The sequence below is a fragment of the Lingula anatina genome, chromosome 6 (assembly GCF_051362555.1).
Source record: "Lingula anatina isolate TDL-2025a chromosome 6, LinAna3.0, whole genome shotgun sequence".
NCBI classification, from domain to species: domain Eukaryota; kingdom Metazoa; phylum Brachiopoda; class Lingulata; order Lingulida; family Lingulidae; genus Lingula; species Lingula anatina.
Window position 1 is genome coordinate 5586397 of NC_141772.1, and position 24380 is coordinate 5610776.

The window sequence follows — 24380 nt, forward strand, 5'->3', positions numbered from 1 at the left end:
TTGTGAATATTTCAGAGGGTAGAAAATGCCAAGTAAAACATCAAGTTGATATAAATAAAATAACGCGCAATTAAATTATTAATAAATTATCATATACATGCACACGTATGCAGTACTTTAATACTAAATATTCATATGTCCAAATATATCAAAATATATTATGTAAAAGGTCTGACTAATATAAAAATGATCGAGTCATTAATTGATCCTGGCCTGGATAGTAAGTCCAGTCCTAGATGGATACCTATATATATAGATAAAACTTTTATGTTACCAACTGCTCGAAACATTATTTTACATGGATTATAGCCAGAATGCTTGCATTACTTTGGATAAGCTTATCTAACAGTTGACTGTTTTCACCTTGAGCGGTCGACAAATACAAAAGTGTGATATTTTTATAATTGGTAAACAATTGAAATTACCTAAAAGTACTATCATTCTAAATAAATAAAACGGCCTTATATTATCTCTGTTACACAATTTAATCTGATAGATTGTGATACATTTCTGCACGACGTGAAAATGAAAGGAATGCAGATAGCCAGTCGCTCGACTAAAACCAATTGAAGAAAAATATCTTTGGGTTTGAAACTTAATCAAGTGAATGAAGGCAAAATATAGAAAAAACAAGTTCGTATTTACCTGCATAAGGTCGTCGGGCATTTGTGAACCTGTGAAGCATACGCTCATATGTAATAAGAAAATGGTTTTAAGGGGATTTGTTTCTAATTTAAACTTCACTTCCGTGATTTAGATTGGATTTAAAAACGATCAATTTGATAACAAAGAAGATGAATAAATATACGGCTTGACAAGCTTAGCTTTGCAGGAAGTAAATACAACAGAAGAGATAAAAGAAATATCACAGATCGCCTCGTATCATCACCAATCATTTAAAAAATGTCGTGACTCTCGAACACGAATGGTGAAATAATTAATCAGCGCCGGTGGCATATTTTGATAGTATCGCTCGTGGCGGGAAGTATCAGCATATCGGAATGCACAGGTATGTGTGCTCTTTGATTGTTTGTTTGAAACAATTTCATTAAATAATTTATTTCATCAGGTTCTTTATGGGGGTGGTATGAATCATTTTGATATTTTGAAGATTCCGTCTACGGTTTATCACTTATGATTTCCTGTACTTAACATTTATTTCTCGGTCTAATATATCAACAAATCAGAAAAATATGTTTATCCAAATGCATCAGAAACATCCACACACTCTATCCCCGATTAAAAAAAATAATCCTCAATTTAGATAGTCTAAGTAATGCACATCATTTCAGGAAGATGGCGGACGTTCACCTGGTCGTCAGACTTACTTGGTTTAGAAAAGAAATTAATTGTCTTATAAAATAATGTCTTATTTCATATATATTATGCAGCGTGAAGAAAGATATTATGCGATATTTCACATAATATGATAGCCCGGTTCCGAATTAGTGGTGTATAACTTCTAATTACCCTATAACATCATGGAATAACTTCGTATTTGCGCATTTTATTTCAGAGTTAAATACGTCAGGGAAATGAGTTTTGTTTTTATGTCCTGGGTGACCTATTGCCTCAAGTTAAAACACAAGGAATGATACTCTTAACAATATGGAGGCGTTGTTGCAGTTTGTGGTCTTATCAAGCAATCAACAATCCATCTGTTTTCTGCATAATTCTTTTTAGAACGACTTAATGTCCTTTATTATCTTAAGCACCTAATAAACACTTGGCTATTCTATGTAAACCAGTTACCTAATCATAATTTTATAGCCGATAACTTCTGATTATACAAGGAAATACCTTAATCAATCCGCGCTATGACCCAGCCATTAATTTTATTGCATGTAAGCAATTGTGCACGCCATAACCTAGTTTTTCGTTTTATAGGATGTAGAGAAGACAGATGGCGTAATAAAATACTAATATGGAAAGCAATCGCTTGATGTGTACAAAGATATTAATTAGTAAATCGCCACAGTGTTAATTGCAATCTACAGTGTATGTTTATTTGTATATAGTACTGTTTTGTTCAAATTTTGTTCAAATGGTGTCATTTATTTATTTATGTAACGGTGAAGTTAGCTGTCTGTGTTCGTGATTGTACCTTGTTTGTGGAGGAGAATATCAATAAAGCAATCTGATTAAACATAACTCCATGGTAACAATCAGATCACTACGGCACTTCTGCATGTAACACGAGAGAGAGAGAGAGAGAGAGAGAGAGAGAGAGAGAGAGTTAAATGCTACAAGGGTCCACCAACGTCACTCCAAACACAATGGCTCTCAAACAGATCGCCTCCTGAGGACCACTGTCGTTATTCCATCCGTAAAAATTTATTGGCCAATCTATGGTTAGTATTTGCTGAGGATATTTACAAGTGTATGTAGTTATGAACTTATAAACTGAAACAGAGCTGCGAAGCTGTTAGATCTGGATCCTATTTTAAAAAGGAGTGAACTCTAAACGCTAATAGCTGGTATTTTGATCCATATTGAAGCATTATCCAGAAGCGTAATATTGCATTACAGGTTGAAGCGGAAATTTTACAGCACACTGTTATTGCAGCAAGTGTTGTGTGGGTGATGTACATATTGTTCATTTATCGATAGGTGAAGTACAAACACGCATAAAAAGAAGCATTGCATCGGCCGGGAATCGAACCCGGGCCGCCCACGTGGCAGGCGAGCATTCTACCACTGAACCACCGATGCATACAGAAAAACTATGGTCTTTTTTGAAACTCTGATAATTTCTTGCACGCAATAAGTAAGTTACACACAATAGTCTTCGGAATCACGCTACTTTTTCCCTTATATGGTTACTAAGATCCCAAGAATTGATACCCGTTTTGCTCCTCAATTATTAGAGCAAGCAATATGTACACATGATGAAATACAACTCTTTTATGTATTTATTTGTTTACTTATTATTATTTATTTGTTTGAGAATCGAGTCAAAAATGCTACGACCGGTTACATATTATGGACCACGGAAAATATATTTCGAGCAGTAATTCTTTATTTTCTAACAGTTTTACAAAAGACGAACAGGGGCACGTAAATCACTATAGGCCTATGGGGGACTATATGCGTCCCAATTACTACAGCTGGTTCTGTGGTGACTCTTCATGATCGCTTGTGTTTGGTTGAATTTTGTACCGAGGTCGGCTGCCACCTCGATTGATTACTGAACCTAAAAAACACAGTAAAACTACTTAAAAAAACAACACTACTTTACCATACAGCAAAAGACCGGTTCAAAATCGATTAAGCACTTTTAAAATATAAATTTCATGGAATCGCCATATAGCCCCGGAACCCATTCCATGCCAACTCGGGGTCTACTTCGCGTTCAGTTCAGCAGCAATAGTGACTTTGGATTTACCTCGAGGTCAACGTTCGATTTAGAAGAGGTAGCTGGATCGGCGATCGATTTTGGTTATGTAATTTCTTTTTACATCATTATAAACTTGGACATAAAAGGGAACCTTCTCTGATTATGTCCAAGTTATAAAGGAGTTTTACTCTTTCGTGAGAAATCATATTGAAAAATATATAAAGAATTCTCGACCTTTTACTAGACGGAGAACAATTTTAAAAGTGATAAACTTTGTTTTATTTTTTTCACTGTCCGGCAGAATAAAAAACAATTCGAATCCTCGCCACCCTATTTTAAAGCGAGACTGTTAATGGCCGGCAAGCGACGTCACTTGCAAGCGGTCCACAGATAACCAACTCCGAAGCCACAATATAAATAAATATCAATCTAGTAATATTTATTGGATACACTATTGAGAATGGTTTCCAACGAGTGCACAATCAATAGAGGCAGGGGCAAAAAAAAAAAGCTTAGTAGCAAAAGGGGGTCCCCATCGTAAAATTTGCCTCGGTGGGCCCGCACTTTCTGAACCCTGTGTTGAGGTAAAACCTGTCATTGCACCACAGTCAACTATGTACAACAAAAGGGGTCCTTAATGAGTGGAATCCACAATATCATGTGTTCTACAAGAGACAGTTAAAACACAACTTGCTGCGCGCGCTGGAAAGAACAATTATTGAAACAACGTAACAGGTGTGTGTGCTTCATAACTATAGCAAATTCATCAATAATGTTATCTTAGTCTGGCAGCCGATCACATATTGATCACGTTTCTGCTTCGTGTAACCCGTCGTCTGCCGATAATAAGAGGCAAGCACGACCAATATATATCTAAGAAGTACTCTTAAAAAACAACAACAACTAAAACGAGTGCTACGTAGTGATTTGACGATCGCGTTAAATATTCAACATTTCATTACAGCAGATGTGCATTTTAGTCAATAAATATCCGCACTCGCAAATTCTAACGCTGACTTCGGATTTAGGCTTCATTCTTATGTTGTTTGAATAATTCATCATAAGCTTACAGCAAGACCGTGACAAGCCTGACGCACGTTACTATGATTATGAAAATCTAACGCGTACAGATCATGTTACATAAAAGTGTAATTCGACGAGTAATGTTACTCAAGGGCTCATTCCCCTTGAATCTATCCGTCTACGACGATCAATCCAGCTCAGCGTGGACGTGTTATCTACGTGGACCGATAGTTTCAACAAGAATGGACCCTAACAGTTAAAAAGTGAGACTTATAATCTCATATGGTCAACATACTCTTCAGCTTTCTATACCGAACTTAATTTTCTAAGAGATAATTTCAATATTAGTCTAGCCGCTTTCTGGGATGAAAGGAAACTTCTTACCAATTAAGTCATTAATGAAGCAGAGTTGTGTGTGTGTGACGTGAATCTTGGATGAACATTAATGGCGCAAAGTACAACTCATATCTACATCTTAATATTCACAAATCGTTAGAAATCTCTTCGGCGCATACTGTACGGCTTAAATACATAATACTTTCTCGTTTATGACCAGATTGATCAATCACTGACTGGCAGGTCCTGACTTAAATTCATGTTTCAACTCCAATAAAAAATTAAGATTTCAAAAATCGAGCCAAATTTTTGCCTGCGAGCCGACGAAAATAGTTTCTCTAAATCTAAACATATAGAAATCCATAAAAAGTGTTGTGAATACAAAAATATGACTATCCATATAACGCATACTGACTTCAACAATGCAAAACCCTTGCCACTAGATTAGTAGAAAAATTCGTAAATAATTACCTTATTCATATCAAACTGTATGAGCGTACTTCTTAGTTATTTCTACTTGACTAGATTTTCATTTTTAAAAAGTGTCCGTCTTTTGCGCAATATCATTGAAACAAAACTTGAAATAGGCCCATCCCGCTAAATGTAACAACTTATTACACTCAATATAATCTGATACCCATTTTTTTTAGATCGTGATCACACAAATCAACAAAAAGATTCATGATCAACGGGTATATATAGTATACTGATCAACTGGTATATGTAGAATACTCTCTAAAATATAATACGCAGAATTAATCAGATAAGTGCTTGGTTGCTGGCAATGCAGCATCACAAAGGATTCGTTTTACCACATTTAAAACGTATATCTTTCCGCCATTTTCCTCTCCTCGTTTTACATAAGTTGTGGATAAATAGGAAATTGCAGTCTAAAATCTTAATCATAGCAAATAGGTTTTAGTATGAAGAACAATTTCCCCCTGAATACGACTTAAATATGTTATATATTTGAATTGGAGCTCGTATTTGTGAACTCTATTCATCGGTTGGGGCAGAAATATCACACACCAGCGGTCGATTTCTTTCTGCTGCTTCGACGTCATTGAACGGAGTCCTATCCGAGCTCGCACCCCGGGTCGACGAGAGATGCCCGTTCCCCTTCACGTATTACACGTATGCCTCTTCTGGAAGAAAAGATGTTCTTTTCATCCCCCATACTAAAACGATGGTGGGCTGAAACTGGCCAATTTCTTAAAATATTTTTTCTCTGCAATCTGTGGATCAATTTTGCGACTTAAAAAAAATTCTGGGCGATAAACCGGTGTATACCGTGCAGGACACCGCAATCTACCCTGTTTTCCCACACACCAAGTTTCCGCGAAGGAGAGATATCATATTTCTCGCTATTTCCAGAGATTTTCACGTGTATGTACCATGTTAACAGCCATTTATCAAGATCGTCTGCACACCTCGGGAAACATCAAATAGAACCCGCCGCTTGCGATCAGATAAAAAATAATAATCAGCGCCAGAGGATGGGCGGGATTCGTTTTCACTTTTGGTCCTTTCTTTCGGTTCTCTCTCCTCTTCTTGAGTTCTGCAACCTTGTCCTCCTCCTCCATTTCTTTCGTGTAAGTCCAGTGAGGGACGCGGACCAAAAGATAGGTGAAAAGAGGTTCGTCCTTCATCAACAGGAGGGTATAGTTGGCGCTGTTCAAACCATCCTGATCCTGTCTACCGTTAGATGTGTTGAGCAACTTTTCTCTGGAATAAGAATTAAAACATTACAGCAATGTGTATGTTAAGAAACAAAATAGCTGAATTTTTGTCAAAATATACCAGACAAGGGTAATCTAACCGGTATTTTAGCCCAAAAAACGATTCCGTAATAAGAAAAAAAAGCAAAAATGGTGTTTATTTGACAAAGAATCTTTGAAAGTCACACCTGTATAAGAAGGAAAAAACTGGTGATGATTTCCAACGGCACAGGCCCAGCTGCATTTACACATCAGAATGCAGAGAACATAACATCCTTCAATGTCACTTTATGTAATTTATGAGCGTTTTAACTTATTTTAAGATTACACGAGAAGAGACGTCCTAGTGGGGAGCCTTGGGGAATACACAATTGGGTAAATTAGTTGCTGCTGTACTCCAACTGCGTTACTTATGTACTCAACGCCTTCCTCGCTTTATGACCAATATCACAGTAAACTCTACACAGGTTTTAGAAATTTGCTGATGTAGGGCTGTATTCCCAGAGCTTTTAGATCGATCTATCCCCGCGGGGAGTCTCACTAGATTACTGTCAGATAATCCGGCTTAAATGTCCGTCCCGCCTACTACAAGCTGTGAGGGGGTAATTAACTTTGGTGTCCGCTCGGCTGACAGCTATTTAGCGTGAACCCCCAGAGAGTTAGGTCGATCTAAAGTAGATCGATCTAATCTCTGGAAATGGGGTCTAGGTCTCACTTCACTCGTTTCGCATTGAGTAAATGATTTATCAAAACATCAAATTTCAACAAAATTTCCAGTCAAACGTAAGGTATTGATCAGATGGTACTTCCTGTGTTCCATTCCTCAGTTGTATGGTGAATTACGGCCGTTTTAAATCACAGTTCAGATTTGGAATTCACATTCGGGCCTTGTTCGTAATTTTAAAGAAACCTTGGATTTTTTACTTTTAATTACTGTTTATTACAATTAATTAAGTTAGTTTAGCTCTTATTTATATAAAATATATCTTAACCATTTTTATCTATAAACTTCTTTGTATTTTATGTTGTACGGTCTATTGAACATTTTATGGATTTTAGACTTGAAATAAATATATTATTATTATTATTATTATATTATTAATTCAACAAACGGATGTTTTTTTTTTTATTTCAAATGTCTGAAACAACACAACCTGTACTTCTTCATTTTACATTAAATAATTCAGCGATAACATAACATAGCCGTGTTTATTGACTGCTAAATATTTCAGCACAAGCTGCGAGTTCTAAATCCATACAAGGCATCATTTGCTTTGTCACTTCACTGAATCATTCAGGAATGTCATATCTCGTTTATATTGACATTATACGCAGGCATAAAGACATCACACGGTCATTAAAAATCATCTGCGTACAAAAAAAATCCAATTTTGAAAACCTTGTGAGTGCGCCAGTCACGCAAATACGTCTGCATGTTGAGCAACATCTAAATAACCCATGATAATAAAGCGACGGGTGTGAGTAATAGGCGTTCGGTACTATCCAGTTTTTTTAATCAAAATATCCCCAAAAAACGAATATAGAAATTACACTGACTTGTGTTATACAGTGTAGTTACAAAAGGACGATGTTTTTCATTATAAGCAATGACTTACATTCTAGTAAATTTGACTGAATACTGTCTCTGTTGGTGGCTTATCATCGTGTACCGTCCGATTGTTTTGTGGGGGCGCTCGTGTGCCAGACCCTTGTTGAAAATTCTGAAAATGTAACGTGGGAAATGGTAAATACGTGTCATTTGTCTTCACACGCACACACAGACACACTTCTTATTTGCAAAACAGTTCAGTGAAAAAAGCACATATATGACAATAAGAATGTATTAACTTCCGTTCAAATTTTGGGAGCTCTGGGTGTACCAGTGCGACTGCGTCGTTTCTAGTGATACCGCTGTAACCCCGCCTAATGGTCCCCGAGTTACAGTGGGACTACATATTAATAAATAGCAGGGAGTTGCAATGAAGCCCTTACTTCCTAAAACATGACAAGAACGGTAGTCTGCTAGGAACCGTAGACCTTTCCCCAAAACTGTACAGGTGACATTCGTCCCATATACTAACCCCAATACTCCCACTAACCCTAACATGTGCTCATAACATGTGTCTCCGTGCTTCTATTTCTGAACTGCCACTCCTGTTACAATGGCCGTGCTGATAATGCAAATGAGACAGCCGCGTCCCAACTCCCTTTCAACGAAAAATCAGCCATTAAGCTGATTTTGCACTAGAGGAGATATTCACCTGTTAGTCATATCGTCGTCTTCTCCACCCCAGCCCCAATAGTTGTTAGAGTACCCGTTCACCATTTCAAAATGACTCAGTGGAAACATGAGGACGCCTCCCACTAGTTCGTCATAAGGTAATCTGAAAAAAAAAAGGAATAAAAATGATAGAGATGGTTTTATTTCAAAGACATTCTTAATCCGATGAATAGAGTCATTTCGTATCATCATGAGCATATTAAATTTTCGGCTGGTAAAAAATAGGCAGCAAACATCATGGGCCATTTTTTCTTTCGGAGGCTTACATTCTGACTAGTAAATCCGGCAGAAATTGAATAATTTTTGAAAAATTATTATCAAAGGATTATTATGAAAAAAAATTGTTAACATTCTCTCTGTGTCACAAACTTACTTGTAGTCGAATTTGCTGACGGCCGGCGATAGATGGCGCGGCTGTGAGGAGCAGAGATACATGTTATTGTCGTTCTCAAGTAACATGTCAATGTCGTGGAAGATGACACAGTCGAAGTCCATTCTTTGACGCATTTCCCTGTACGCCGCATTCATTATAAGACCCTTGTTGAACGTTCCATTTCCGTACTGAAAAAAAAAAGACATCGTAAAAGAGAGATACTTCAAGAATTTAACGGTTTGACGTCTTTTTTTCTTGATGCATGTCAATAGTCCAAAGGTTCAATTTTCCGTAGGCTCACTGTCAAAATGTTCACGAAAGAACACTTGAACCAAAGAATCTTCTTATAAGAAAAGTGATGAAAATTCTATGACTTTTCGAACTAACATTGAACCTTCAGACCAATGAACCTTTGGACTATCGAGACGCACACTTTTTCCTTTTTTTCAATATTTTTCTTAACTGATAACTGTCAATTCAGCAACTTTAAAGGCAACCAACACACTATCCCTCCCTCGCCATTTCCCCAGGATATTCACCATCACCGAGTATACCCTTATACGCTCTCAGAAACAAACCCACCTGTTCCACAACGACAACCCTGTAGTCAACCAACTGCCGCCTGAGAATCGGATGGTAATGGTCTAACCACATCAATAGGTGGGGCCACCGGTCCCTATAGGGGATGATAATGATCACGCGAGATCTCGCGGTACAGTTGAGAGGGGACCACTTCCCGCCAGCAGTCAAGCCGGTGTTGTTGGCGAGTATTCTCTTTATGGACAGCACCTTCACCCGAGGTATCTGGATTTTACCCACTGGAAGAGAAATTGGAGAAAATAATATTTTTTCCGTGATGTTTCTACCTAGCACTGGAAAAGAATCCAGGAAATAAAAACATAAGTCTACACAATTTTAATGTACCTTGAATTTATGTCAGTAAAAGAACCGAGCACGTTTCACATAAAAACTTCAGTCTAAAACTTGTCCTGAGCTTATTGACCTTTGATCACTTGAATTCGAAGGTTCACTTCAATCAGTTATTAACAGGAAGTAAGTCTTTTTAATTACGTAACTCCTGGTCTAAAACAATAGCAATTGTGATACTAAATATCATTATTTACTTTATATCCAATTTATCTGGATGGGCGGAAAATTGATACGATCATAATTGGGCAAAAGTCACGACAGACGAGTGGACTACGTGTGAAACCGCTAGACACGATCTTTTACATAACGCCACGACACGCACATGCACATGCACGCACACGAACGTCATCTTTCACGTCAATCAACACGTTGGCGCTGAGTCTGTTTAGTTCGTTTGACAATAACAACTCCTCTTCATCAAGGCGGGGGAGGTGGGGTTTCAAACTGTATAAAGTGACTACATATTAAAAGAAAAGCGGTTAGCCAACCTGTTCTCAAATTCGCAGTCGGGCACACACATACGTATATCACATACGCCTCGCCGACTCGTGCTGTATCTATTACCAAACACCCACTGTCTAATCACGAAAACACAAACACGCCTTTCGTTTCTCTGACCACGCAAGGATTCTGAGAAATGGCATTTACGACTTGTTGTCCACATGTCGATATAGGTGACTGTTTTACGTGATTAGCACACAAAATCAGACAGGTTTCAATTAAAGCGTCCCTCGGCGACAATGGTTAAAGGAAACACGAACCAATTTATTTTGACATTTCCATCAAGCGAACTGAAATGACCCGTGCAGTCGAAGAAACCTTCACAGTTCAGCGCAGGCAATCCGTCGGGAAGAAACCACAATCGATTCGGGGAAACGGTACCAGGTTTAATTACGTAAATATATTGAATCTTGTGTCAAATACGCGTAATGAGACTAGACGCGTTGATCTTAATTCAGAGATAAGAATGTTTCGAGGACTCAAGTTTCCATGGCAACACTCGTCCTCATTTTCCCGAAGGAAAATATAGCAAGTTATGCACGTTCAAAACATTTTCTTACCTAAACCGTAAATAGCCAAACTGACGTCACAAGACCATCGCGTCAAACAACGGGCGTCTAATATGACGTGTCAACGCGCCTCATAACCCTGAATATAACATTAGGTAACAAGGGCCTCGTGTGACGTCAGATTAAATTTTTGGTTTAAGCTAGAACCCATTAGGCAGTTTAAAGGGCCCTAGATGCAAGTTGGATCAATTCTGATCGCTCCTAAATTTACGAAGATGGATTCGCTGTCACTTGGGGAAAAAAAGAGTTAAACGTATCCTATATGTCCTTTGAGGCCGATTTATTCCTGCAAACTTTCAAATGCGTTAAGTACAAAGACTCTAGTCTTTCTACAGACTGGGGAGAAATTGCCCACATCTTGCCATATTTTCAAATCTTTAATGATCTAATGAAATCTTTTTTTATTTTTTCACAACGAGGAAAAGTAACAATGATCCATTGGAAGACCCAAATTAAATTCGTAGTATTCTAAAGGTTTAAATCATAATAATAAGATAACGAGTCAAAGAAAAGTACAACCATCAGATGCAGATAGGAGAGTTATCATGATATATTGTTGTTCAAATTCATATTGAATGCTGTTGATAATTAATTCAATTGTTCCGAGAGGTGCACTATATTCTATCATATACAGATAAAACGGCTCCAGTTTACGTGCAGATATAAGACTTTAACTTATTAATGACATCAATAATACTATCGAATATATTCCCGTAGAAGAGGGATATTTTTTGTTTCTGTTAAGACTTAAGAATATGTGATTATATATTTCATTTCTGTTTTACGATCAAAAACACAGAAAGTGAATAAGAACGATGCGTAGGACGAACGCTTTTGCCACCTACGGTGCATTTACCACTTGGAGGCATAACAACTCCCCGTATGAGATTCATATTTCACAATAAATGCATTGTAAACAACTCATAGAAATATAATCAATTCTATTTGACCACTAAAACGGCGGTTGTCGCAATTATTCTGGAATCTGTGCTTGTCATCAGACCACCTGACCTCCATCGATGGCTACACTTTGTAATTATCTCTTATTAAAATATTATTACAAAAACCAAACTGAAAACAACATGTACTGACTTCAAATGTCGGAATGAATTTTTTAATAACTATTGGTTAGTAAGTTGTCGTTTACCCTAGGAAAAGCCTTTTCTTTTCAAAATGATCAGTTGTTATCTCTTTAAATAGAATACAATTCAGCTCAACACGCTGGAATAAGTCAAAATACAATTAAATCCCACGCGAGTTTATACCAACGATATATAGGAAAGAGACTGAGAGCGTTATACTTAAAAAGAAACAATCTGCTTCATATGATGCATATTCCGAAGACGTATTATTTAAATATTTTTTAAATATTCGACAATCGGAAACCTCAAGAACGCCTGGGAACGTTTTCTCAGTTTGCTCTATAATAAGGTACACGACACAAAATATAAGACAAGCACCCTTTCGGAGAATAAAGACCTCTTCGTTTTCTGTGAAAACCCGCCTATAAATGCATTCTTTGGAAAAGCAGGCCTCATTAACATTAATTTGCCATTTGCTATCAAGAGCCTCAGATCCGGGAGCACGAATGCCCAAATTAACAACTCGAGCTGTGATTCAATGCACGAACGTGAAATGAGTTGCCTTTCATAAGGTCTGAAAGTACTCGCCCTGTTCATAACATGGGTGTTTTTTCTTTCCATTAAGAGCTGGTGTTGTTCTAAACGAATTTATTCGATTCCCACTAGTAAAATCAATTCTGCCGATGTAGGACAAACTTCGGTTATTGCACCACGTACTGCCATAGGCTACGTCGTTCTTCATTATCTCATTTGCGATGTCAGTGCAATGCCTTTTAGATCTGTGACGTGAAATAACAATGCCGCATTAGAGACGCCGAATAAAACTTCAAAAATAGTTTTTTTCTTACTCTTATCTTCGTTATGTCTTCCAAAATCCCAATTAATTCTGTAAATGTGTAGATACGTTCTTGGCATGTTTGGACAAAGCTCTTTTACTCGGTATAAAAAAAGGTCGCTCTCATCATATTGTAATTAAAACCGTCAGGATCCTTGGGTAAAAAGAAAAGGTTTACCTAATATGTTCATGTACATGATGTATTTTAATCAGCTTGCACGATAAAAACAGTTCGAAAACTGGATTAAAAGAAGGATCCATAACAATAAAAAATACTCTAAGCTTTAACATACATGCTTGTTTTGACAACTAATAGAGAAGTGACTTACGCTTTATGTGTTGTTTTGTCAAGAAAAGAAATGCAACAATATAGTGTAAATGTTACTCGAACTAAAAATATTGACTATTTGTGGGCAAGCGATTGACGTACGCTACAAACCTGTACGTGCGTAACAATGCGTTTTCAAAAACCTTAGAATCCCTTTCTACTACTAGTATTGTGTGCCCTAAAAAAAAAAAGAAAAGAACACGGCGACTCGAAAAATATGACGCAACTATTGACTGACTACAGAATAGGAGTCCAGTTTCATCTAACACGGAAGTAAGTCGAGGCATCGCAATACCTACTATGGACTGGGTTTCCAATGGGCGCGCGCGCGTGTATGTGTGTGAGTGTGTGTGTGTGTGTGTGTGAGAGAGAGATCAGCCTTAGGCCAAGCTGACATGTTTGACAATTTTATGGTGAATAAGGAGATTTTTGGCTGATAAATACAGATATAATTTAAAAAAATCAAAAATTTATAAAGAACGAGAATCTTGAAGAAATTCTGGCAGAGGACAAACTAGAGATATTGCAGTTGTGTAAAACAGTTTTCCGAAAGATTATTACGTCACAAATCAATGTTAATTACCAATTATACACGATAATATATGATGATTAATATTACTGTAAGTCCACACCTTGGCACTACCAACACCGCCTTGTACAATGTACTGTTATTGTACCGCTCTGTACCAATGACAAAATGTCACCGTAAAAACAAGTACTACCTCAGTATCCTAAAAATCCATTTCAGTAACGGGATTAATCTGATTCCCCGTTGACTCCCACCTCAGCCATCAACTTTAACGCAATGGGACGTAATTTTAACCACATACACACAACCAGGGACGAACAGGTAGATAAAAAAAAAGCCATTGGGGTTTGTTTGCCCAACAGATTAAACCAGGGATTTCTGTCTTTAAACAAATCTAGCGTAACTCGGACAGTTCAATATTCAAAACAGAGAAAGCATCCCATTTGTTTTACAGTGCGTGTGTGTCCATACGCGCGTTTATGTTATTCTAACATCTGACCAATAGGGGGAATCCAGTCTATACATGGTTTTATGGTTGATTTGTCCAAGACCAAAGTCGTCAATATGTTGTGCTAACCTGCATACCCGGTTAGGGTAGCTTATGTAATCATCATTCTAACAATGGCGGAGTAAATATACGGGCCTAGCTATTGGCGCGCGACTGGTCTTGGCAAAGTACGCGGCCACTGGTTCTTTGTAATGGCTCCCTGCATATAAACAACCTATGTCGACTTGTATGCATTTGTCACGCATTATGAAGATTTAATATTCACTCATGGTTCTAAGTCAGTAACAAAGTCTCCCAGTCTCGTCGCGTCGCTTCCCACGTAAAAACATTACATTAATATACAGCCAAATCCAGGCAACCAAGTTTAGGCTACAAACCTACACTTAAAACAGAATTCATGCCCTTTTTTACAAAAAACGTATTTGCGTGCACTAGCTATTGTGAGCGTATCCTTACATTCCTCATGCATATTTACGTGCGTTGGAGCTAATACCATTTAGATGAGAAATATTTTATTACATGGCGACACTATACAAAGTGTTTAATATAGATGACAGCCTCTTATGGAGTGTTTACAGAATAAGACTACACCCAACTATGTTGACAGAGAGAGAGTCTACATTTTACAGTTATTACAGGCCGCTCTTAGCAAGGCAAAACTTTCACTCGGTCCAAAAACAAAATATTCAAAGCTACACGGCTATATCTTATTCAACTCTGCTTTGGTTTGCTATCTATCATCCATCGCATCTTTTATTCCTGGACATTAACGTCTTATGGGCTTTTAGCGAGCACGCAGGACTGCACTACAAGCCGCATCTTTATTATGCGTTAATTTCAAGTTAAGGGGGGATCCCATGTTATTTTCATATCTGATATATCCTCCATAAAACTTCACATTCGTGTCACTGCGGCCCATGCAAAAATAAGAACAGGCCCGTAGCCAGCAATTTCAAAAGGGGGGTTCTTTTTCTGAAAAAGTGGACCTTTTTCCATAAAAACTTCATGTACCTAGATCAAGTTTCACCCAGAGTGGACCTTTTCAAAGCAAAAGGGGCGGTTCTTTCGAACCCCCCTGGAAACGGGCCTGAAGAATTATGTACACAAATGCATCCCTTCTGGGCAAATCTGAACTCATTGGTAAAAGACATGGTATTCCCTGACTACATATTTGTTTTGCAGTTCTAAAGAAATTGTGAAAAAATCCTTCAAGATTCTTTAAAGAGTCAGCTGTTCTGAAAGAAAAATACATTTAGCCTTCGTGATAAAGAACTACAGGTAAACATGATCGTGTTTATCAAATAAAACTTGTTTAGGTTTGAACAAAGATTCTACGCCGCAACACAAATAAAAGCACCTTCTGCACTCAGCTGCTAATAAAAACGCCGTGTGTTCGACGAGGACATTTAGCGTGAGTGAGTGGATATTCACTAGCGATCGAGCGTATCTATCGAGCTTTTCAAAGAATGTTTTAGACCCCATTCCCAGAGATTAGATCGATCCAACTAGATCGACCTAACTCCCTGGGGTTCACGATAAATAGCTGTCAGCCGAGCGGGCACAAAAATTAATCACCCCCTTACAGCTTGTAGTAGGCGGGGCGGACATGTAAGCCGGATTATCCGACAGTAATTTAGTGAGACTCCCCTCGGGGATAGATCGATCTAAAATCTATGGGAATGCACCCTTAAATTCGCGAGAAAACAAGACGCTTTCTAAGATGCTTCAAGCGCTCGTTTTTCATTAACCGACCGATCAACTCTTAACGTCATTTCTCTTTTTAAATCGTATTCTTCTTACCAATGGGCCGTCTCACTACGTCTAGCTCACCAGAGGCAGCAAATGATACCCCAGCTTGGTCCCGGATGCATGGCTTCCCATAGTGAGCTAATCGCAATGAAGAGTACCTGCTCAAATGGGCCGCCCTAGGTCGAACCGACCTAAGTTCAGTGGAAACAAGCCGTTAGAGACTTGAACTTGCGTGTAACAGACAACGTGATGGAACTCTGCTTTTGTGATACCAATGAAACGCCATGTATTACCATGGTACCTTTGCATAACCCATAACCGGGACACTATGGGGTGACCTTGTCGTGACCAGTGAATTGATCTACCTTGTCACTATCACAGGTACAGTGCATGACGACAGCAGTCAAGCAATTATCATCCATCAACCATCTACATCTTCAATAACGTGATATAAACGTTTACGGAACTTAAATGGTGGGCATGGTTTTATCATTCTGACTTTTGTAGAAGTATCTACATTTGTAGTTGCTATATGGAACTAGAGGAAGAAATTATTTGCTCGGTTCTACACGGATTAGAATTAAATGTGACGGAGGTTTTAATGTGGCTGAATGAGAAGTACATAATTTCGAAGGCATTGTAAACAGCTTCAAGGTCAAAGTGATAAACTAAATTACATAACCTCACTTCTTTTACAGAAACAATGCAATAAACAATATCTCTTAATGGCAAGGACAAGAGTCAATATATCGATGAATAGTAACCTTTGCCGATAGGTCAAACTATTTAGTCTATTACTTAAAATTCAATAAATAGCGCCCAAGCTAACTAAGAAAGCGTTCGACCTTGGTTACCTCATATTTTCATTATATCTGTCGACGCGGTAGAAAACAGAGTAGTTTAATACTGTCTGGGTTTTGAGAGGTGCACACCCACTTCAATGGTTGAGTGTCAACCTACCGTAAATCTCACTCAAACATGCAGTTAATTACACCATATAAGGTATCAACTGGTTCATATTATTCGGACTCAGTCGATAAAACGTTGGTTTTGTTATCTGTTATCAGTCCACAACAATGAAAAATTTAAAAAATATATCATTGAGTGGCGTTTGACAAAATAAAGGTCGACTTAACCTTATGTACCTAACTAAAAATAACACAGCACGTAGGTGCACCTGTTGTCGTTACTCTTCAAAGTAGGTCAAAACCTCTAAAAAACAGGTCAAGTCCAAAACGGTAAGTATAGTGATGTAATACTCTTTATTGCAGAGCTCATATGAATTTTTGGGGGAAACCTGTCTGTAGAGGGTAGTAACAAAGTGTTTGTACAAAACAAGAAAGAACCGATCAAGCGACAGCTGGTATTTTAAATCCCCAGGAGAGTAATTTTCCAAATTGAAACAAGCAACGGCGAATCCAGACAATGCCTTCCTTACTTCTCTTGGAAATTTGATGGTTATTGCATTTAAGAGGCAGCTGTCCCAAAAGGCCACAACAGGTCAAGTGGGCTTTTAGTAGCAGGTGCCCAATGCGTAATTATATTGTATTTAATATGATGTAAGGAAAAAAAATACCACCAAGGGATTAATAAGGAGCTATCAGAGAGTAATTTGGAGGACAATGTCCTGGCCAAACGGTGCACATGGACTAACCTGAAAAAAAATTTACCGCAAACACACAATATCTCATTACACCTATTTGTGTTTCACTGGTTAAGAGGGCGCTTCTTTCGAACTCTTTCCCCCAATGGGAGGGGCGTTTTTTATTATTTATTTTATTTATTTTTTTAATACTTTCTCCAGCTGGTTCTCCTCCCAAAATTATTCAGTTATTCCAATAATGCCGGATCCTTCTCCACTCGGTCTATGATAATATATTCACGTGACAGCAGATCGACGAGAGAAGAAAGATTTTGACATGAGTGAAATTCAAATAAAAGCGTGATAGATGCACGTTTTCCAGCTCGACCATTATCTTTATCCCGTTCACCACGCAAGCTCATATGAAACAAAGTGGTGCTTTTATATCATTAGTGTGGCTGATATAAGATAATAAGTGATATTGGATTTCCCGTTCCATTAGTCAGATTTCCCAGCATAAAACTTAGCACCATCAGTTAATGACTATTTGGTCTAACAAACGCGTTAGTCAGAGTATCATAAATAGTAATTCCCAATGCAAAAACTTATTTGTCATTATACGAATTGCGACTACACAACAACATCACGTATTCCAATTATCGCAACTCGCACCGCCAATAGTAATCCATTATACATAACCAACATATCATATATAAGTACCTTACGGCAATAGGTAATCTATAGCCATCACTTCTTTTTTATAGCATGACGTATATATGTCATTAACGATTAATTGGTCAGCATGCGAAGGAGAGATATCATCTTCGATCCCCATCATGTCATTAAGAATCCATCTCTTAAACTGGATTAAGACACAGGTTTTTGGTTCTATACGTCAATTATTTGTCACCTGCCTAAGTGATGGACAAAAAAAAACTTCACTAGCTCTTGATCAATAGCTCACAAAGTTCGACATAACTAAGATAAAATAAAAATAATATTTTCATACTGAAATTTCAGTGTACGGTCTCCCTGGTGAAATCAATTGCAGCCAACTCAAATTATGATATTGTTCGGCTTCAGAAAAAAAGTTTATAACGGGTGTTTTATATAAGACCTTAGTTGAGCAGCCTGAACATCGGGTCTGCTTAATATCAAACCTCCGAGTATGCACGATAATCATTGACAACACAGGTGAGCGTGTAAGGAAATCTGAAAATGAAGACTCTGGCCCTTGGAGTCTGAAACTAAAGCTTAATGTGAGCATACACTGAGAAAAAAACAAAATTATAAGATTCCCTAAGGAAAATTATTCCCTAGTCTACACGTGACGACCAAAAACCCTCTACCAAAGCCACAGCTCGATTTTTCATTAGATATTCTCTTGCTAATCCATGACAATTTTTTCTCATGCCCATCAAGAATTTTAGCAAGGAATTAATTTCATCACTCAGCTGGTCTCTAGTGTGTAGTAAAAAGTACCAATAATGGCACCGTGCAGGTGCAGAAAAGATATTCGCGCACGTGTTTTTGAGCGGAACGGGAATAACCCGAATTGTACGAGGTTGGAAGAGAAGAGGTGTACTATATCGGTCTAGCACAGGTGCCAAGACTGTAACAGCACGAGGAGGGTAAAGTCAATGGGGTCAACTGATACAGTCGGTAGAGCAGTTGCTCTAGCATCTCACAGCCTTTCCTCGTGACCGCATTGAGGTCGGGGGAAAAAGCTAGCAATATTCACAGTGTTGCCATTTCTGCGCCAAAATACATCGCCTCAGCTTTATTGGGTTTAATTATATAAGGTATAGAGAATTAGATGTTATGAGATATTCGTGTGTTTCAAATAGGTCAATAAAGATATTGACAGTACAGATAAACCAGTTTTAACAACTCGCAATATACAGATTTGCCGAACTGGACGCTAGTAATCTTAATACGACTGAAACCACATAGATACGGGATGACCGCGCATAATAATACAAGGCTCCATCTTATCTTCTCCGGTCAATTATGTATACAGGTGAGATCGACTACTCTTACCTGTAACAACAGACACCGAGTTTACGTTCCCGGTCACATTCTTGCTTGTGTAATGCAGTGATATTGACACCATTGTCCATTGTAACTGACAGCAGGAATGCTATCACTGCATCCACCCTTTTGCCTAATTGCTGTATATACATTTCCCATTTTAACCCAGGCATGATTGCTTAAGCATAACCGCTGATCAGATCTTTAAACGTCTTCAAAACAATCTTGGTGGCATTTTATCTATATTTCCTAAATATGTCTAACCTAGGCGACGCATTAATGGGACAGGTTAATTGGAAAATGTGGGGGCAATGGGTACACGCTCATTTAAATGCGTCGTCATTGTAAAGAGTGGCTGACACTTTCTCCACACGGTTTGACTTACTTTTCCTCGTTGTCCTTGTTATAAAAACACGTCATGTGTGTTTCATCATAGCCTTTTTATGTATATATGTGTGTGTGCTTAAACCCATTAAATTTTATAATGTTGCAAGGTGTGGGTGAGAGAGAAAAAGAGAATGGGGAAGATCGTGTGAGCACGTCTTATAAAGAGAGTAATCAAAACAACTGTTTAATATAATGTGCCGATATCCTTGCTTAATACCATTCCCTGTTGTTTGTTAAGACGACATTAACACGCACCTTGAGATGGGCGTATAAAAAGACAGGCATTAATAGAAACCGTAATTATACAGAACATCCCTTTGACGTTTTATACCTTGTAGAGTAATAGTCATCATTCTAATTATTTTCTTGTCAGAGAAAGGGCCACAAAGATTAATAAGAATTGAGTGGAAATCAATGTTTCAATTTTACACAAATATTATACGATTTCTTCTTTTCTTCTCTTTTTAGTGGCTACATATTTATTCATTTATATTCTGATTGCGTTGCTCATGTTGTTTACGTATGCTTGTATGATGATGCACACATGACATTAAAATGATGGATATGTACTTTACTATCAGTATAGCTCATTATTCCTGCCTTTTAAACACAACCTAGGAGTCTGACAGCATTTTTTACTTTATTCTTAATTACACCGAATTTTGATAAATGAAAATCACCCTCTTTTGCTTTGCATTTTGTTGCTCACTTTCACTTAGAAAAAAAAAAACTTGGTATTGGTGAGCTTGCATTACAAGTCACGTACAATGCATTCTTTTTCATTACAGTCATCACGCAGTGCCTTTGTTTGGTGCCCAGAACAGGTATGATATTAGGTAAACATGAAACCCATGCAAATATATGAAATGGAAGAAGCCCCACATATAAAACAATTGGTAGGGAGCTAAATGAGGGGGTGGGGGGGGGGGGGGGGGTAATGACCCTCTTTATAATCACATCCAAGATGCCATAGACTGCGATATGGACACAATACAGACAACAATTTTACAGTAATTCACCTTCTGGTGCTGAGGGGGGAGGGTCAAGTGGGGGGAGGGGTCAATTATCTTTCTAAACAATATGGATAGCCACACATAGTTTTCTTACCTAGTGCAGGTGGGGTCAAAGGACAGAGTCCAAGGGCCCCGCCAGGAGGGCTTGTGGTCATCTTCAGAAACTGCTCCTGCCGACTGGTGACCTTGTTGACTGAAACCTTCTGCTCAGGGTTTCCAGGGTGTTCTGGGGGGATAGTATTCCTCGAACTGGTGTTACTATTAATATTATTATTCAAAATGTTGTTGTTATTATTATTATTATTATTGATATCAATATTCTTGTTCAGCTGAACAGGTGAGCTCCTATTTAGTGGTAGCTGTCTCAGTGTACCCCATAAAGCTGTAGACAAGTTGACAGAGAGTGGCTTTTGTTGTTGTTGCTGATTTAAGTTTGTCCTTTGATCACCCTGGTCATGTAACAGTGTCATGTTTTTCACCACTGTTGATATTACTGTATCTAAGTTTGTATTTTTCACCAATGAAGGGCTTATATCCTTGTTTCTGTCGACTTCTACTGAGCTAGAGCTTAATTTGCTTGGGTCTTTCACATCCACTGCTTGTTTTTTAATCTCTTCATCCCTCTTGATGTCTTTTCCTAAATCGGAGTGGTGTTCGTGAATTCTCACTCCAGCTCTATGCTGATTTTCCATATGTTCAGGATCATCAAGTTTTACATCAACAACATCTGCATTTATATCCATCTTTTTAGTACTTTTACTAGTACTGGGGCCACTAGAATTATATCTGGCAGCCAATGAAACCTGCCCATCCACCTGTTGTTGGAGGGGGTCATTTTGAACCAAGCCATCTCCCTGGTGTAACGTTGACCCCTCTGTCTCTGTTGACAAGGGGTCTATTCCTTTAGGTTTCCGAGAGAGATAATTCTGCATAGAATGGATGACCAGGACTTGGACTAGAGTGATGCACAGAATTGCTAAGATGAGAGCCGGTAGCCGACGTCGACTTTTCACCAACCTAAATATATTGGCCAGCATTTTACACCGCTGGTCCCCACCGGCCTCTTCTTCTAACGGCTCCCGAATTCCACTACGGATATTTACGATAATCCTTAACGCGCTCTCGCCGTTTCTTTTACAAGCCTTTGCTCATCCTGGATTCCCTTCACAACCGTGTACTACCCACGAAGATGGAAATAAATTGCGCACAATGTCTATTTACATCTGATCAACGGCCCACTTAGCAGGGCACTAGAGATATGTGAACAACAACCAGTCAAACCCGCATTAAACACGCACTACCGATTATATATTACTCGAGAGAATTTCACCTGTGTAAAATGGCTTCGCCAGGTGAAAATTTCACCGGCCGACTGTTCTCACGTCCTTCTGTGTCAATATTAAGATTCAATCTCACGTATTTAGGTGAATACTCAGTATCAAGGTATACAGATGTGTAATCAGCGCGGTACGTCCCTGTTCTCTATTCCTTTACGTGTTCGTCTCGCCACGCTCTCGTTTGAACGGTTGACACACAACAAACGAAGAATAATCCTCGGTAGCTGTTACCTGTGGCGGAGTACAGGTTCTCCTCGATTATACCTTTCTACAGCGTTTACCTGTCTATAGTCCACATCCTGGTGATTCCTATTAATATCAGGGAGTGCCTTTTCTCTTACTAATACTTTTATGAATCAGGTGGTAGCCATAGTATATATTACAGTCTAGTTGAATATATAGGGGGCGCGTTGAGCGCGAGTACCCGGATGACCGTATGTTGTCATAATGAAAAGCAGTCGCTGAATAATAAAAGTACTGGTTACCGTGTACATAATGGGGAGGGCAGGAGCGATGTCGGATCAAGGGGAGGGGCACTGTAGACCCGTGTGCTCTCCCTCAGCTTCCGAAGCAGCAAGCAGCCCGTGTAACGAGCGATAAAACCAAACCATTTTAAATTTCTGTGCCCTAAATATACTAGTGCTTACAGTGTAGGGCCTACTGGTGGGCTATAGGCCAGAGGGATTGTTTTCGTCTCCTGCTTTAAATTTGCCTTGATAAAAGACCCTCCCCACCCCCCCACCCCCACCCCCCCCACCCCCCCAAAAAAAAGCATTTATCAGCCACTGCATGATTAGGTTTATTTTATTATTATTATTTCTTATTTATTTATCTTATTTAAATTATCTTTTTCAGCCTTTCTTTCTATTTTCTTCATTATTGGTGGGGGGGGGGGGGGGGGGGGGGGAGGGAATGGTTAATGTCGAAAACTTTATCAAATTCCTTTATCATACAATTAGTACGCCATAATTTACGTAGTTTCTATTTATTTATTCACATCTTTGGTAATGCATCATGTAGTCAGTGAAATCCTAAACCCTGCGTATACCAGTGAAGACATCTGACACTTTTTAACTCAGGCAAAATTTTTTACCATCACCCAAGCCTAAATTTTGCACCAATATAAGTTTCACGACTTTAAACTTGGAAAAATTACAATAATTGAATATTCAAATTAACACTGGTGTGTTTACGTTTGAAGTGAAATAACGTCTAACAGCAAATTCAAGTAAACAAAAGGAAGCAAAATTGTGGTGACTTTCAGAAAGGGAATAAAATCCCTGTACCATAAAATTACATGATAAGCTCTCTCAAATGGGCTTCACTTTGGCTATATAATCCACAAACTGTCCCTCGGGGACGAATTCCCTGTATAGCACCTGGTGCCCTGTTAACAACGAGCGGTATAATTTAGCGATACATTCTGTGCCGGGTAAGTTAATAAATAAAGTGGTGTGCGACGCGAAGACTCCGTTTATGTGACTCTCTCATATTATAAATAGCCGTTTCCCCTTTATCTTTGCATAGTTATAAAACATCAGATAATCCACGCCCAAGAAAGTCTTGGGTTATAAAGCTATTACGACCTCAAAAAGTGACAAAGTGACAGCCTGTAACAAGGTGTGAAAAGAGCCCAGTGTTCAGTGCTTAAAGGGCGGTGCCCCTCGAATACTGAAAGTTGTTTGCATTGCCTTATAAATCGTCAGCAGTGTTCAGGGAGTAAATAATAAAAGCAAATATTGTGCCAAACAAACTGTGTCGCACCGCTCTAGTTGGCAGCCCAGTCTTAAATGGACCGCGCAGGTGAGAGCGTCTCACAGGACGGGGACCCGAATTTGAGACACGTCTTTCAAAGAGAACTTAAAAGTGCATGCGTATGTAGTAGCATTACAAGCGAGGGCTAGGATTAGGTGTAAAATGCTATTTATTTA

At 38.5% G+C, this 24380-nt stretch overlaps 1 protein-coding gene across 1 annotated transcript; it reads right to left on the bottom strand.

Annotated features, from left to right (window-relative positions):
* Positions 1-3751: 3751 nt before the first annotated feature.
* On the bottom strand, positions 3752-22859 carry LOC106181686 (uncharacterized). Its single transcript, XM_013566137.3, has 6 exons — positions 21207-22859; positions 9651-9886; positions 9069-9256; positions 8676-8798; positions 8031-8135; positions 3752-6421 (listed from the first exon to the last, which is right to left on the bottom strand). Exons 1-6 carry the CDS (start codon positions 22147-22149, stop codon positions 6109-6111), a joined length of 1908 nt encoding a protein of 635 aa, XP_013421591.2. The 5' UTR covers positions 22150-22859; the 3' UTR covers positions 3752-6108.
* Between the last annotated feature and the right edge of the window lie 1521 nt (positions 22860-24380).

Excerpts from the sequence above, each read along its gene's own strand:
- LOC106181686 (XM_013566137.3), bottom strand. The coding sequence starts at position 22,149 with ATGCTGGCCAATATATTTAGGTTGGTGAAAAGTCGACGTCGGCTACCG. Across the intron at positions 9,887-21,206 it reads TTTGACCCCACCTGCACTAG|TGGGTAAAATCCAGATACCT; the intron begins GTAAGAAAACTA and ends TTTCTCTTCCAG. Across the intron at positions 9,257-9,650 it reads GGGTTGTCGTTGTGGAACAG|TACGGAAATGGAACGTTCAA; the intron begins GTGGGTTTGTTT and ends TTTTTTTTTCAG.